The 14,630-nt window shown below is 38.1% G+C and overlaps 1 protein-coding gene across 1 annotated transcript in view; it reads left to right on the top strand.

Moving 5' to 3' along the window:
• The window catches only part of LOC114358487 (Down syndrome cell adhesion molecule-like protein Dscam2), a 71,471-nt gene that overhangs the window by 39,782 nt on the left and 17,059 nt on the right, over positions 1-14,630 (top strand). Inside the window, exons 22-28 of the mRNA XM_028312464.1 lie at positions 424-603; positions 1,279-1,476; positions 2,035-2,235; positions 6,969-7,129; positions 8,922-9,114; positions 13,615-13,732; positions 14,273-14,427. Of these exons, the coding sequence (XP_028168265.1) occupies positions 424-603; positions 1,279-1,476; positions 2,035-2,235; positions 6,969-7,129; positions 8,922-9,114; positions 13,615-13,732; positions 14,273-14,427 (1,206 nt within the window). The remainder of the gene's footprint in view (positions 1-423; positions 604-1,278; positions 1,477-2,034; positions 2,236-6,968; positions 7,130-8,921; positions 9,115-13,614; positions 13,733-14,272; positions 14,428-14,630) is intronic.

The raw sequence follows: 14,630 nt of genomic DNA, 5'->3' as shown, positions 1-14,630 counted from the left end.
AGGACTTTAGGACTATACTCGTTATGAAATCCCAAAGACAAAGGCAAAATAATACGTATGTAGGTTTGTAGGTATTAAAACATGTGTAATTAAATAAAAGAATAAGCGATGCACACAATCTTCAGAATTTATTTTTTGCAGGTGCAAAGACACTCATATACACTGATACGTTATTGTAATATTATGCATCTTTACTGGGAAAAGCTTCCTATCTAAAGCCCGGTCCGTGAGCAGTTGAGCACGTAGAATTTTGTCCAATGACCCCTAGCTACCCATTCTTATCGCTCGCGCGTAATTATGTTGCTATCGCGCGCTCGCACACTCACTGCGGGTGCCAGTCGCACAGTCTATAGTTTAATATATTTTCTGGAAACAACTTTAAGAGAGCACTTGACTACTTACTTTCATTTTGTTTTCCACCAGTTGTGGCAGGCGTAGCGTCATTAGGAGGAGAAGTGACTGTAGCAGTGAGGAACTCCCTCCTCCTAGCGTGCAAGAGTGTCGGCTCCCCCCCTCCTAGGACCGTGTGGTACCACAACCAGAACATCATCACCCACCACCCCAGGTTTACCAGGAACCGGGACGACAGCTTGCTGATCAAAAGTAAGTGGTAATGAGCGACAATAAGGCTGAGTTACACCACCTTACTTTAATAACCGGTGTTTTTTTTATGGAGTTTGACAGACTTTTGATGTTTATTATTGTTAATGTAAGATGGCATTTGACCATGATGACCCAGCCGAACTTTTTGTTGTTAGTTAATAAAAATAAATAAAATTAAATAAAAATAACTTAAACTTTTGAAAAATGAACTGTAGCTAGCCACCACACATGTAAAGAATTGGAGAAACTATAGTCGGTGATGTGCTAGATTTTTGTTCCTTACTTTTGTTATATGAGACCATAAAAACTACAGTTAGAGCACTTTCACATTATGGCGTTAGAAGCGCGGCAGCAGCGTTTTTATAATGTGAAGGCATGCATCCGCTGTCACATAGTATGAAATTTTCGCGCGTCTGTCGCTCGTTTGTCGCGCGTCTGTCGCGCGTTTTTCGCGCTGCTAAATCGCCCAAATGTGAAAGCGCTCATAAATACTGTCTAACTTTTGTTATTCAAAATCATTATTTTTCTGATTTCACAATTCAACGTATACTTAATAGACTCCTAGTATACACAATGTAGAAGCCAAAAAAGTCACGCTCTATCAATTCGCGACGTGTACATTTTTTTTTTAATTTCTCTTAAATAATTTGTAAACCTCAAGAATATTTCCTCCAGGTATAGACCAAGCTTTGAGCGGCAACTACACCTGTCTCGCCAAGAACCTATACGGTTCCGACTCGGTGGTGTACACGGTTCGAGTCCTGCCCTTGCCAGACCCTCCAGCTATAAGGGCTACCCCGTATAAGGACTACATTGTGGTGGAATGGGATGAGATCAGACCTTATGGGAATGACACTTCGAATTTGGGTATCAGTGAGTATGACATTAGAAGTACAATTGTAATTTTTTGTATTTTTGCTCTACAATTTCCAAAATAGGCCTTTTTAATTTTAATATCCCACAAAATAAATTTTCACGATATACTTTTTAATAGACTTTAGTAAGCATTTACCAAAACATACATAATTTATTGTCATAAGACAGATTAGCGTAAGCTAATCAAATCGGCGTCAAATGTAAGTACATTTGACGCCTGATTAAACTAATTTAATTCAATTTAATAATCTAGAAGATGTCTCTTGAAACGTCTACTGTTGGACAAAGTCTTCCAAGAATTTCCTCAACTGGTTGCAACAACGCTTTCCACGACCTTTACCAGATCGCCTGTCCACCGAGTGAGAGTCATCGCTATATCTACAAAGCCTTACTTTTTCGATTCCTTGGACCGGCGACCTCATAAAGGTAGCAGGAAGGCGCTGGGTGCAGGCCGCTACCAACTGGGCAATATGGAAATCATTGGGAGAGGCCTATGTTCAGCAGTGGATGTCCTGTAGCTGAAATGATGATGATGATGACTACATGTTGCCCTAGGTTACAATCTAACCTGGCGTGAAGGCGACGGCCTCTGGCAAGAGGCCTGGCCAGTGGCCCGAGAGACCAGGCTGCCTGGCGTCCAGCAACACACCCTGGCCGGGCTGAAGTGCGGAACCAAATACTCCGTGAGGGTCACCGCCACCGACAGCATCGGGACGTCGGTGCCGGCGCATGCTGACGTCATCACTTTGGGAGGAGGCAAGTGTCGATACAACTTTTCAGCACCCTTCGAATAGAAGGTTGATTTTTGGGGTAAAATCTAAGCTATGTCCTTGGAAATGGTCCCAGGATCTTAGACTAATTGCTTTTTTTATGCAAGACAAGGCAGTAATTTAAGTTAAGTGAGATGCAGTCTAGAATGGTATCTACATTTCTGCCTTGTAAGTGCCTATTCACTCTCGCCTTGACAAAGCCCGGATTATAGTATTCAGGAAAGACAGCAGCAGGCAGCGAATTCCAGTCCCTAGCTGTTCGCATTATAAAAGAGTTGTCGGAACGCTTTGTGCGAGCTGGTGGAATGTCGACAATGTAGGGATGGTACGCTAACCTGCGTCTGGTTCCCCGGTGATGGAAGCCTTGTCAGTCAGTTCAGCAGTTTAAGCATGAAAAGCTACTTTCGCATTTATAATTAAATAAATATTACATTAAATATGGAAGCTACAATCTAACCGTGTGGCGAAATATTAAATAGGTTTTGTGGTTAAATCCCAATCATCCAACATCAATATAATTATGAACGTAAAGCTTTTTATAAGCCTTTCCATATTTCCTCTACTATTTAATTCTATTTTATAGCACTTAAAATCGCTTTGAACGAAAACTAATCTAGTTAATTATAAAATGGAGATAAACATGAAGCGGTTTTTAGACGAGCTTATGAAGCTTTTTAATTCCATTACCTCTGCTCGAAATAAAGATACTTTTAATGAAAGTGGCTAGGTACGTCCATTCTGACTTTGCCAATCAGTTAAAGTATCCTAATGTGATTGTTGCTTAAAATATCTAGACCTGGAAATTTGTCGGCTTAAAAACAAAATATTTGTGCTTCAAAAGATCAAAATCCAGGTCTCTTGAGAAATTATTACCGGTACGGTAGCCTAAAACAGTACGTGACTCTCAAAGTAGCCAAAAAGTTGACAACCCAACCTTATTCCAATTGAAACAAAGATGTGTTGCGATTTTTGGATACTTTGGGTGTCACTGACTGTTGACTGTACTTCGTACAAACAACATTCATGTCCTATTTACTCATCTTCTGTAAGATTCATTTTGGCATTAAAGGTCTAATATTTTTCTCCTTGGTCTTAGGTTTTTCCCGATAGGAAAATTCGTCAAAATTGATTAACGCTATGCGTTGTGGCGGGACATCGCAAAGATTTCGCCATGCGCACTGCTCGTGAGCCCGCCACACTTCTATGTAATGCTTCATTTTCAACGCGTGCAGATCTCCAACGCCGGCGCGATCACGGGGCAATCATAGGGAAATGACAGATCGCGCGGACTGTCATGGGTCGCGCGACCTGTCATTGGCCTTTGATCGCGCCTGCGATGGCGATCTGCACGCGTTGGTGTGGTTAAAGCTCAAGACGAAGCAGCGACACTGCTCCGTGGTGCAATTGTGCAATTAGTGTCAGCTCATGAGTGAGTACTATCATCATCGGTTGCTAACCAACATCCTGATGCGTGCGCTTCATAATTATGATTATGTGGCTCGACTTTCGCCTGGCGCGGCAACCAAATAAAAAGCCTAACAAAAGCCGGACAGGCCGGACAAGGCAATATTTGGCCGGACAAGACCCTAAAAAGCCAAACATGTCCGGCTAAAGCCGGACGCCTGACAACCCTAGTCGCACCGCCACCGCAACGCATCGTGTGCATTGGCTCATAAGCGTGAAAACTTAATTAACTTTTCTTTCGAATTAGATATTTTCGGATCTCATTTATTTTGTAACATTATTATTATTTAGTGTTATTTGTAAATCGGCCTCCAATCACTTGGGTCAAGGACTCTGATTTATCTTAATTGAAATTAATTGAGTAATATCCGCAGTTAGATTTATTCCCAAACTTCGGAAACATTACTGACCTCATTATCAAAGTAAACAAATTGAACTGAACTTAAGTCTTTAAGTATAATTAAGCCCTTAACTTACATTCGAAATGATTGAGTCAGCGAAATTTTGTAGGATTGTTTGTACTAAGTAGCTTACCAAGTTTTCTCCGAGTTTGCCCGTCTGTATAAATTTTATAGGATCTGTCTGGATTTCAATTTATTTAGGACGGATTTTGTCATTAAACGAGTTACTTAAAACCAAGTTTAAGAGTTGCCATCGTCATGGCGAGAGCATGTTTACTATCACTAGAAAATTAATGTAATAATAATGGAAAAAATACTTGAAAATAAATAAATGGATTAAAAATTATTCTCATTTTTATCAAAGGCAATTATTAACAAAGTATTTTTCTTTTTAAAACAGGACAGCAAAAGAACCACGTTGCTGACAACTCTCTTAAACTTAATCACAGAATATTAATTACCTACTGAGAAATGTATTGAGTAACAATTTGAAATTGCCATTGGATTAAATTGTCACTTTTAGTCTCGATGTTGACCTACTCATAACTTATTCATTTATTTATTTATTCAGAAACTCAACAGCTGTTTTACAATATTCATGTTAGTTTGATGAGCATTAAATCTAAGCCAATTAAAGAGTTTCCTAGCTGCTTAAATAAGTTCGTACATTATTACATTTTATCAGGTAATGAGTACCAATAAGCGCTGCATCCTCAACCATGCCTAAAAATAATAATCATGATTGAACATGCAGCGCTCAGGTTACACAATCTTAGTGTTTAAATTTAAATATAAGTTAATTTGGGTAAATTATTACAACCCTTAAGACATCAAAACAATTAAACATTAATAAGGCAGACATTAAATGTCCCTATTTATATATATTTACTAGCTGACCCGGCGAACTTTGTTCCGCCTTAATGGCAATAAATAAGCAGACTTTTTTTTATTTCGAACGGGATAAAAAGTATCCTATGTCCTTCTCCTGGCTCTAAACTACCTCCCTGACAATTTTCAGCTAAATCGGTTCAGCCGTTCTTGAGTTATAAGTGGAGTAACTAACACGACTTTCTTTTACATATATAGATATCCCACATAGGTCCATGTATCCCACAATAACGTGATCTCTGAGTTAGGTAGGTATAAGATGCACCGTGTGGTCAGAACACATAGATAGGTACGAGTATATTAGGTTTTCTAAACAATAACTTGCGTATTTAGCTTACTACAAGGGGTTAACGGGTCTATTTAATATTGTCTAGCGCTTGCTTAAATCAGTCAGTGCCTGTGGCATGGGAGCGGCACGGGAGGAGTGACATTGACATATTATGACGTGACAGATCATACAAATCTGCCCCCCTAGACAAAACGCACTTTTTGATCGAATCTAAAATCGAATCCGTCAAAACTCCATACAAAAAAGGGGCTTTTCGACCACTTTTCGACTGGTTTGCGATTATAATTTGCACTTTGTCTAGACCCACTGAAGCATATGTGAAGTCTCGCTGACGTTTGACGCCTCAAACGTCCCGTGCCGCTTCTATATCTCAGGCACTGATTGAGTTTTAAGTTCTAGATCTATAATTATGTAATCTTCTATATTATAAAAGAAAGTCGTGTTAGTTACTCCACTTATAACTCAAGAACGGCTTAACCGATTTAGCTGAAAATTGTCAGGGAGGTAGTTTAGAGCCAGGAGAAGGACATAGGATACTTTTTATCCCGTTATTTATTGCCATTAAGGCGGAACAAAGTTCGCCGGGTCAGCTAGTCTTCTATCTTATATATATAAAAGAAAGTCGTGTTAGTTACTTCGCTTATAACTCAAGAACGACTGAACCGATTTAGCTGAAAATTGTCAGGGAGGTAGTTTAGAGCCAGGAGAAGGACATAGGATAGGATAGGACTTTTTATCCCGTTCGAAATTAAAAAAAAGTCTGCTTATTTATTGCCATTAAGGCGGAACAAAGTTCGCCGGGTCAGCTAGTCTATTATAAAAGAAAGTCGTGTTAGTTACTCCACTTATAACTCAAGAACGGCTGAACCGATTTAGCTGAAAATTGTCAGGGAGGTAGTTTAGAGCCAGGAGAAAGACATAGGATACTTTTTATCCCGTTCGAAATAAAAAAAAGTCTAAGATAAGGCGGAACAAAGTTCGCCGGGTCAGCTAGTATTCTATAAAAACAGACGTGTTTACGATTGTTCAAGCTCATAATTAATTGCGTCGCTGCCCTCAGATTAACTTTAGAATTTATTGCGCTTCAAAGAAATAGATTAGGTTCATGTTAATCTCCTTAAAAACTTAACTCGTTAGGGCTTAGTGATGAATATTGTAATATTCTAATCGAGCCAAACTAATTAATGAGATTCGTTAGCGCATCAATCTTAAAATTAAGTTCTTGGAAACTTCGTGGATGAGTTTATAGGGACGTGAAAATCAAAAAGTTGTTACTAGCGCTATTTTGTTCAATTCTTGTAGCAAAAAAATTATAACTTAGTTACTGATTCTAATGGAGAAGCCTGACGTTACGTTATATCATCATTTCAGCCACAGGACGTCCACTGCTGAACATAGGCCTCCCCCAATGACTTCCACATCCACGGTTGGTAGCGGTCTGCATCCAGGCACCTCCCGTGACCCTCACCAGATTGTCGGTCCACCTAGTGGGGGGCTTACGGGACTATTCCCACCTCACCTATCCCACCGCTGCAACTCCTGTGTAGCCAGGATCTAAAGCATGACTGCCAATAAAAACCCAACCAGTGAAGATTATCCCAGGAAAAGACTTGTCCATACTACATTTTCTCTTAAGCTTTTTATGGAGCATTATTTTAAACCAGCGCTTCTCCACAGCTCCGATCTCTCCACCATCGACCGACTGGCTTTGGAGCAACGCCACCCATATCTACATCCAGCTCAGTGGCTGGGACGATGGTGGCTGTGACGTCACCAAGTGGGAGGTGGAGTACAGGCCTCTAGGATCCTCGAACTGGATCCGAACTGACAATAAAGCGGTGAGTTTGATTGGTGATTTTTATGTGACGTAAAAATATAGGGCGGTCGTAAAAAAATAAGTTTCGTTTTTTTTTCATATTGCGTCTTCGTGCCTTGAACATTGTACTTATTATGTCAAGTTCTAGAGCATTTTATCTTCAGTATTGTGCCGGACGGTATGGGGTTGCAACCCTGTGCGGACCCTTGATACCGTACGCCTTGACACGGCGCGATGCGGGGTGCAGCGCGAGCGGGAGAGCGAGACGAAGGGGGCGGGGAGCGCAGAAATGATAACTCGGTTGTGGTTGAGACTGTGACCGGTTCCTCGGAGCAGTGGCGAGAGCTTGGTGTTGTAGCTTGTTGAGGAGAAAACGCGGAACTGACTGGGTTTTTTTTTTTTTNACAAGTATCTTTACTAAAATAATATAATGGATATTTGATAAATGATAGATGAATAAGGAATAACTGTTTGGGAAGTAGGTAAATACTTACATGAAAATTTGATGTTCAAAGGTCACATTTATTAAGTGCACAAAATATAAAGGTTTATCTATAAAAAATACCATGAAACAAACATTAGTTCTGGTGAAAATGACCCTCAGTAAGTTAGTTTTTTATTTGATTACAATAGGTAGGTAGTACTTTTGTAATTTTTAGGCTCTATTTTTATAGAACCGAAAAATTATGAGCTTTTCTTCCGTAAAATGATTAAAGTTCCTTTATTTACATTGACATTTATTAGAGCGAATACCAAATGCCTACATTTCTCCCTAAGTGTCTTGAATTGATGCCAATATCACTTTATTACGTCAATATGTTTGCCTTGTATTTGGCAAACGTTTGGCAAACATTAACCAATATGGAGTAGGTATTCGATAACCTTATTACAGACTAGCGGCCGCCCGCGACTTCGTACGCGTGGATCCCGTTCTACCCCCTTAGGGGTGGAGTTTCGTAAAATCCTTTCTTAACGGATGCCTACGTCATAACATCTACCTGCATGCCAAATTTCAGTCCAGTGGTTTGAGCTGTGCGTTGATAGATCACTATGTCAGTCAGTCAAACGGTCAGTCAGTCACCTTCGAGTTATGTATACTCGTATTTAGACTACAGAAAACGGCATATCAAGTCGTTTAATATGCACCTTTTATCATTGTAATACATGCTATATTTCAACAAAAATAAATGGCTTCACTTACTGTATGGTTAATTTTTTGTAGAATTTATGACAGGTAAGTTTATTTTACGAGGCTCGTTTTTATGGGTAATGAAATACTTTTATAACAGTTTTATTCCCCATTCAGACATTATGGAAGTTTTTTTTTTCACAAAATATTATGAGTAACACTATGCAAAAGTTATATTAAAACAAAGAGCGTACACTATACAGGGTGAAAATGCCAACAGTTGCCAATTTTTTTAACGTTATATTTAAAAAAAAAAAGTATGCATACCTTATGTTTTAAAGGCTAACTAAGGCTTCTTTTCGCCCTCCATAATGTCTATAAGTTTTGTAGTTTACTGTGCGTGCGTATTTCTCTATGAACGAAGTAAATTATCCACAAGTGCCGATTATAAAACCGCGCCACAGAATAAGTAATAGTAAATAGGACCGCGCGCAGCGTATTACTTTTACATGACGGAAAACTGTAGTAGACGTGAGAAAATGCAAGTTTAGCAGAATTTAGGATACTGTGAAAAACCTGAAATTCGATAAAATAAATAAAAGTACCAAAAAGTCTTTACTTTTGGATGACTTTGCAAAAGGAGGGTCATGTTTTTATTCCTTCTTATTCGATCTTTTTTGTCCAGCCCATGGACCTCAACCTCGGCTGGAGTTACATCGAGGGTCACTACCAGGCCCCCCCTCTGCGGTCCATCCCCACTTCGTACGCGGTCGGCTCTCTTGCTCCCGCCAACTGGTACCAGCTAAGAGTGACTGCGACGAACGATGCAGGCACCGCTTCTACCATCTATACTTATGCTACGAAGACGCTGGATGGAGGTGAGTTTCATTTTTTTGGTCTAGGTTAGGATTATTAAATGGAGACATCGTTTTATGCAGGTACTGTTTTTTGTCGACTCGCCCCTTTTAGTAGTATAAGGCTGGGTTGTACCACCTAACATTAACCGTAACTTTAACGATACCCGGTGTTTTTTATTGGTGTTTATCAGATCCATAATGGAATAATGAACGGGCTACTTATTCCAGATTTGTCTCAACACAAATAGGCTTAATATAATCAATTTGATTGATAAAATTGGGGTACTATCATTATTATCTATTGAAATCCTAAAAATAGGGTAAATATTACGCAACATAATGAAATACGTAACTCGATTGGGTAATTTAGAAAATATATTTACTTCGTTGTTGACAAAGTAATTGGTTTCTAAGACACAATTAAGTTACATAAACAGAGAAAAACATACCTTTTTTTCGTGTCCTATTTTAAGCAAAACGACCCTCAACACCAAATGTGTCTCCTCTCCTGTAAACCAACAAAATAGAACCGAGATCATATTATCTTAGAATATTCTAAGCATTTTAATTTTAAGCACGAAATATTCAAAGCTTTTTAAGCCCGCTTTGAGCACTCTAATTTAAAATTGTTGGCAAATCTTGACACATACCGAAAGGGCATCGCAATAATGCTGGCTTGTGACGTCATCATTGATTTAGCCCAATTTTTTGGTTTTCAATTAGGCATAGAACAAAAAAACTATTAAGACTATTTTAATTTCTTCGTCTATAAAGACGCCGTTGCTTTAAGGACGATACACACCAAGCTTGGTGTCGACGGCTTTATTTAAAAGAATCATATCGACGTTAAATGACCATTAGGGTGTCCCTTATTTTTCAAAGTTTTAAATTTGTAACGCATAGGTCTTAGTTTTGTTTGTTTGCCTCTAAAACACTCGGAAATAATTTTTTACCTTATTTGGAGTACGATAACCCGTGCCGACTTGCATCGAAACATGTTGCGCGGCAGTAGCGGTGCGTATTCGCGGTATTTGTCATTTGTTCTCAATTAATCTCGTGATTAACACCTATTGTTTGACATTTAGAAGATGGCTGTGGAATTAAGAAGCAATAAAAAAAGTATTTTCTTAGTCGGGGACGTAAATTTATCAAATAATAGGCACAAAGTTACCGTTAATCGTCAAGTTTTTGCAGTATTTTTTTAACATATTTTGCGAAGTTAATTAAATATTATTCAAAGCTCTAATCTCATCATTCGGGAGTGTATTATATTTTGGGAAAAGCTATAAATCCTACCAGAGCCTAACTGTTTAAAAAAACTTGTGTATCTTCACCATGCTTGGAGGGAGTTGCAAGAAAAAATATTTTAAAAAGTTGTAAGCGCCGCGGTGAGGAGGATTTAAAAACAAATAAAATATATAGTTATTTAATTTTTAGCGTTAAGAGTCGCATCTCAAACTAATTTGAAAATTATAAATAACTTGAAAAAATCGAACTGCCTAAGGCGGGAATTGAACCCACGACCTTCCGCTTGCCGGGCGACTGCTAAGGCGTCTCGCCTTAGGCAGTTCGATTTTTTCAAGTTATTTATAATTTTCAAATTAGTTTGAGATGCGACTCTTAACGCTAAAAATTAAATAACTATGTAAAAAGAGCTGTTTCATCTTAACTGACAGTTAAATGTTTGCAACAATATTTCTGTTAGATGTAGGGTAGGTATACTCAACATTGATGAAACAAACGCTGGCCGTAACAGCGTATTACACTTGAAAATTTCGACGGATTCATCCAGTGTCTAAGTAGCTCAGTTGGAAGAGCAGTCGCCCGGCAAGCGGAAGGTCGTGGGTTCAATTCCCGCCTTAGGCAGTTCGATTTTTTCAAGTTATTTATAATTTGCAAAATAAAATATTTTAACAAAAAAATAAAACCAAGGCGTCCAGAGTGTTAAGGTGTAGACAAAAAGTTAGTTAAGAGAGTAGAAAGTGCAAGGCAAAGAAAATTAAATAAATAAATAAAAAATAGAGCAAATATGTTTCGGAGGTTTATCGTCATCTCTTACTACGCAAGCACGTTAAGATTCTATACAAACGCAAGGACATCACGACCAGCTTACCAGCTCTGAGGAAAGCCTTAAGGCACTCTTGACATCCACTTTCCAAAAGGTATATGAGAGTGCTGACAAATTGATTTCCAAGGCAGCCCTGAGCAAGTTTAGTCAACATCTTTGGTAGGTACTTCATATCAGAAGAAATTGCCGTTTTATCACTCTTTGATGATGAAGGTAATGAACAAACACCGTCATGTAGCAAAAGTACAAAGAGAGAGTATGTATGATTCTGGGAAGAGATACATTCCATCTGAAGAAGGTATGATTATTTCTATGGTAAATAGGACATTGTACTAATTTTTTATCCTGTTTTTAATGAATTGATAATAATACTGCCTTATTTATTGTTGCTGGAAAACCATTGAGTGGTTTTGTGTCTGTCAAGAGTATAAATTTATTTTCTCGATTGAAAATAATTTCCCCCTGAGACACATTTTATATGAGATAAAGATGTTGCCTGTTTAAAGGCAAAAAAGTGCTTTCTTTAAGGGTAGTTAATGATACAGCTGAAAGGGCTATAAAGCTTATGCAAGATTTTCATGGTTTGATCACTGCAAAGAAAGAGCAAAAGCTTTTTTTGCTTCGCACAGTGTAGCAAAAATCAGGCCAATATTCAGGAGCATGGAAATCTGTATCCAGAATGTAAAAAAGGGTCCCTCAAAAGTAAAATATATTGTCTGATCTGTAATGTTATCTTCTTTTTATAAATATTTTATAAAAAATAAATATTTTAATTGATTTAGCTACTTAAAAAAAGGGGTAAATCCAGAATTTTTCAAAATCTTCAGAGCTCGGTCGGCACGGGTTAATGTTGACGTAGGAAGATGAAATTTTGTATTTAAGTATGTCTGAGTAGTACGAAAAGAAATAGGGGGTATGCATTTCAATATGTAAAAAAATTTTTTTTCGGTCATATAAGGAACACCCTAATGACCATACGTCGTATGCTTTCTCTATGACTCATAATATCTGGCGGATCGGCAGCTTTGGTGTACAGATGCAGTATTCTGTGTAACAGACAGCATTACACAACACAATTCTTTCGATATTATAGTGAAGCAAAACTATTAGTGGTCCTGCGTAAAGAATAAATAAAACAATCCTAAGAGCCAAAGCACACGATGCAAAGATTTCGCTGCACCGCTCGTGTGCCCGCCACAAATAACATTTCTATATAAGACGACGCAGCGACACCGCTCCGAAATCGCACCACCACCGCAACGCATCTAAGTAGGAAGTGTGCTTTGGCTCTAAGCAGGAAGAAATCTTTACATTTTCAAGGCACCCCCCCCCCCACACATAATAATCATCGTCTAATTTCCAAGTTTATGAATGACAGCGCTCGCTGACTTTGTCAGTTGGTAATAACCAAAGTTTGGAGGATCCAACTTCCTGATCAGCATTGCTGATTGTCAGCAAGTCGGCAGTTGCGAACAATTATATTTGAATTGGTAGTGATTTTGCTGTACTGTTTAATTTGAGAACTTTGTAGAAAGCAAGAAGCATTTACGTAATTTTCCTTTTTATTATGATTTTGTAAACATTTAAAATCACTTAAGCTTAAAAAGATATTGCTCATTGTATGTATATTTTTCTTCCGTATCTGATACTATCTAATTAATATTGTGACAAAGTGACCTCCCCGGAATACCTTCCAAAGCTTTAAGTATTTCAATGGAAAGCTGAAATAGGTTAATTAAGGTTCAGCCTAAATCTTAATTAATTCTAAGACTGAGAACTTTAGGAACTCTCAGTCTTTTGTAACAAGTTTTATTTATCCCAAAGAGACTAGAATTTATGTTTTGAGAATTAAAGCTTCAATACAAATTGAAATGTACTTTAATGAAATGGACTTCACTTAAAATGATTTCAATAAAAAAAAAATCACTAGCTTTTGCTCGCGGGTTTGTCCGCGTGAATTTCGTATCTAATATCTCTTTCTCTATGCCAATCGTCTTCGTCTAAATTGGTTCAGTGGTATAATAGGTATAAGCTTGAAACGGTAACAGACAGAGAGTTAATGTATGGATATATCGGGAATCAATAATAATTTAACACGATAGCAATGTAAAAGCTCTTTTTTATGATTTTGGTGAAGCCGTGGGCAAAAGCTAGAAATAAAGTTTTCATAGAGATTTTTATCCACATTTATCGTAATAAAATGTTATTATTTGTTATTACTAAGACATGTAACTAAACAATAAAGTTTTAAGTAGACCAGAATGGTCTACTAAAAGTTTTCCCACTTTTCGTGCGCTTACTATCTATCTATTTGGCTGAAAACGAACGAACGAACGAACTATCTATCTAGGCGTAAGTTGTTGGCATGGTAATATCTATAAGTACCCTAAAAGAGCCGGCTACTAATAATTTGAATTCGAAAACATTAAAGATTGAAAACTATTTTGTCGTAGAGGAAATCGGTCCACCATCAGAGCTGTTCGACCTGAACATGCTGGTCATCATCTGCAGCTCCATTCTGCTCGTCATCTGCCTGTTCGCATTCTTCTGTATACTCTTCAGGAGGCATCGGTGAGTACATAGAATAAGAGACTTGTTTATGAGACATAAGTTAATTGAAGATAAAACAAGAAAGATAGATATGTACGTCTAGAGTCGGCCGACATAGGGTAAGAATATAGACTAAAATATAAAGTCTGCAGAAAGCATAGATAAGTAGGCATAGAACATAGATACATGTATGTTCAGTTCAGGCAGGAGACATGGCAGTTTAGACATAAAATATACATGTGAAGGGTCACGAGACGTAAGTAAGTAAGGCATAGAACATAAATGCGTGTAGGGTCAAATGGGTAAGTAGGCAGAGAATAAAGTTAAGCCAGGAAACAGGTACGAGTCAGGAGATATAGGTAAGTAAGGTCAGTAGTAGACAAAAATACGCGTAAGGTCAGGACTTCAGGAGACACAGGTAGTAGGCATAGACTTATGTAGATACGTGTAGAGTCACAAAAAATACAATCTTTACAGCTCACTCATTCATACGAGTAGAACAAAATTTAACTCAGACACAGTTCCCATTACCCTATTTACAATTTCCCAATCTCCCACCAGGCAAAACTACTCGTCCCAATACCGGCACTCCATAGCCGACGAGGTGAAGTCCCGCAACGAAAGCGTGGCGTCCCACTCGGAGCACAAGGAGCGGTATGCGCACGCGCCGCGAATATACACGTCGCCCGCGCACGTGAGGAAGGCTAGCAAGAATGGTGAGGAAAAAAATTATAGAGTTTTTTATATTGTGTAATATATAACATATTTATATAAATCATTTATATGTTATCCAAATAAAATAAAATCCAAACACTTAAAAAACCTTTTTAATTTTTGTTAGAAAGAAAAATATTACACTCATATTTTTTATTTGGGGTTTTAGCCACGTTTTTCTGTTCCTATTTTTTATTAGGCAATA

The sequence above is a fragment of the Ostrinia furnacalis genome, unplaced genomic scaffold (genome assembly GCF_004193835.3).
Source record: "Ostrinia furnacalis isolate ACB-3 unplaced genomic scaffold, ASM419383v2 OfSCF3961, whole genome shotgun sequence".
NCBI classification, from domain to species: Eukaryota; Metazoa; Arthropoda; class Insecta; order Lepidoptera; family Crambidae; genus Ostrinia; species Ostrinia furnacalis.
The sequence above is the reverse complement of the archived record's forward strand: the minus strand, read 5'-3'. Positions and strand labels throughout refer to the sequence as shown.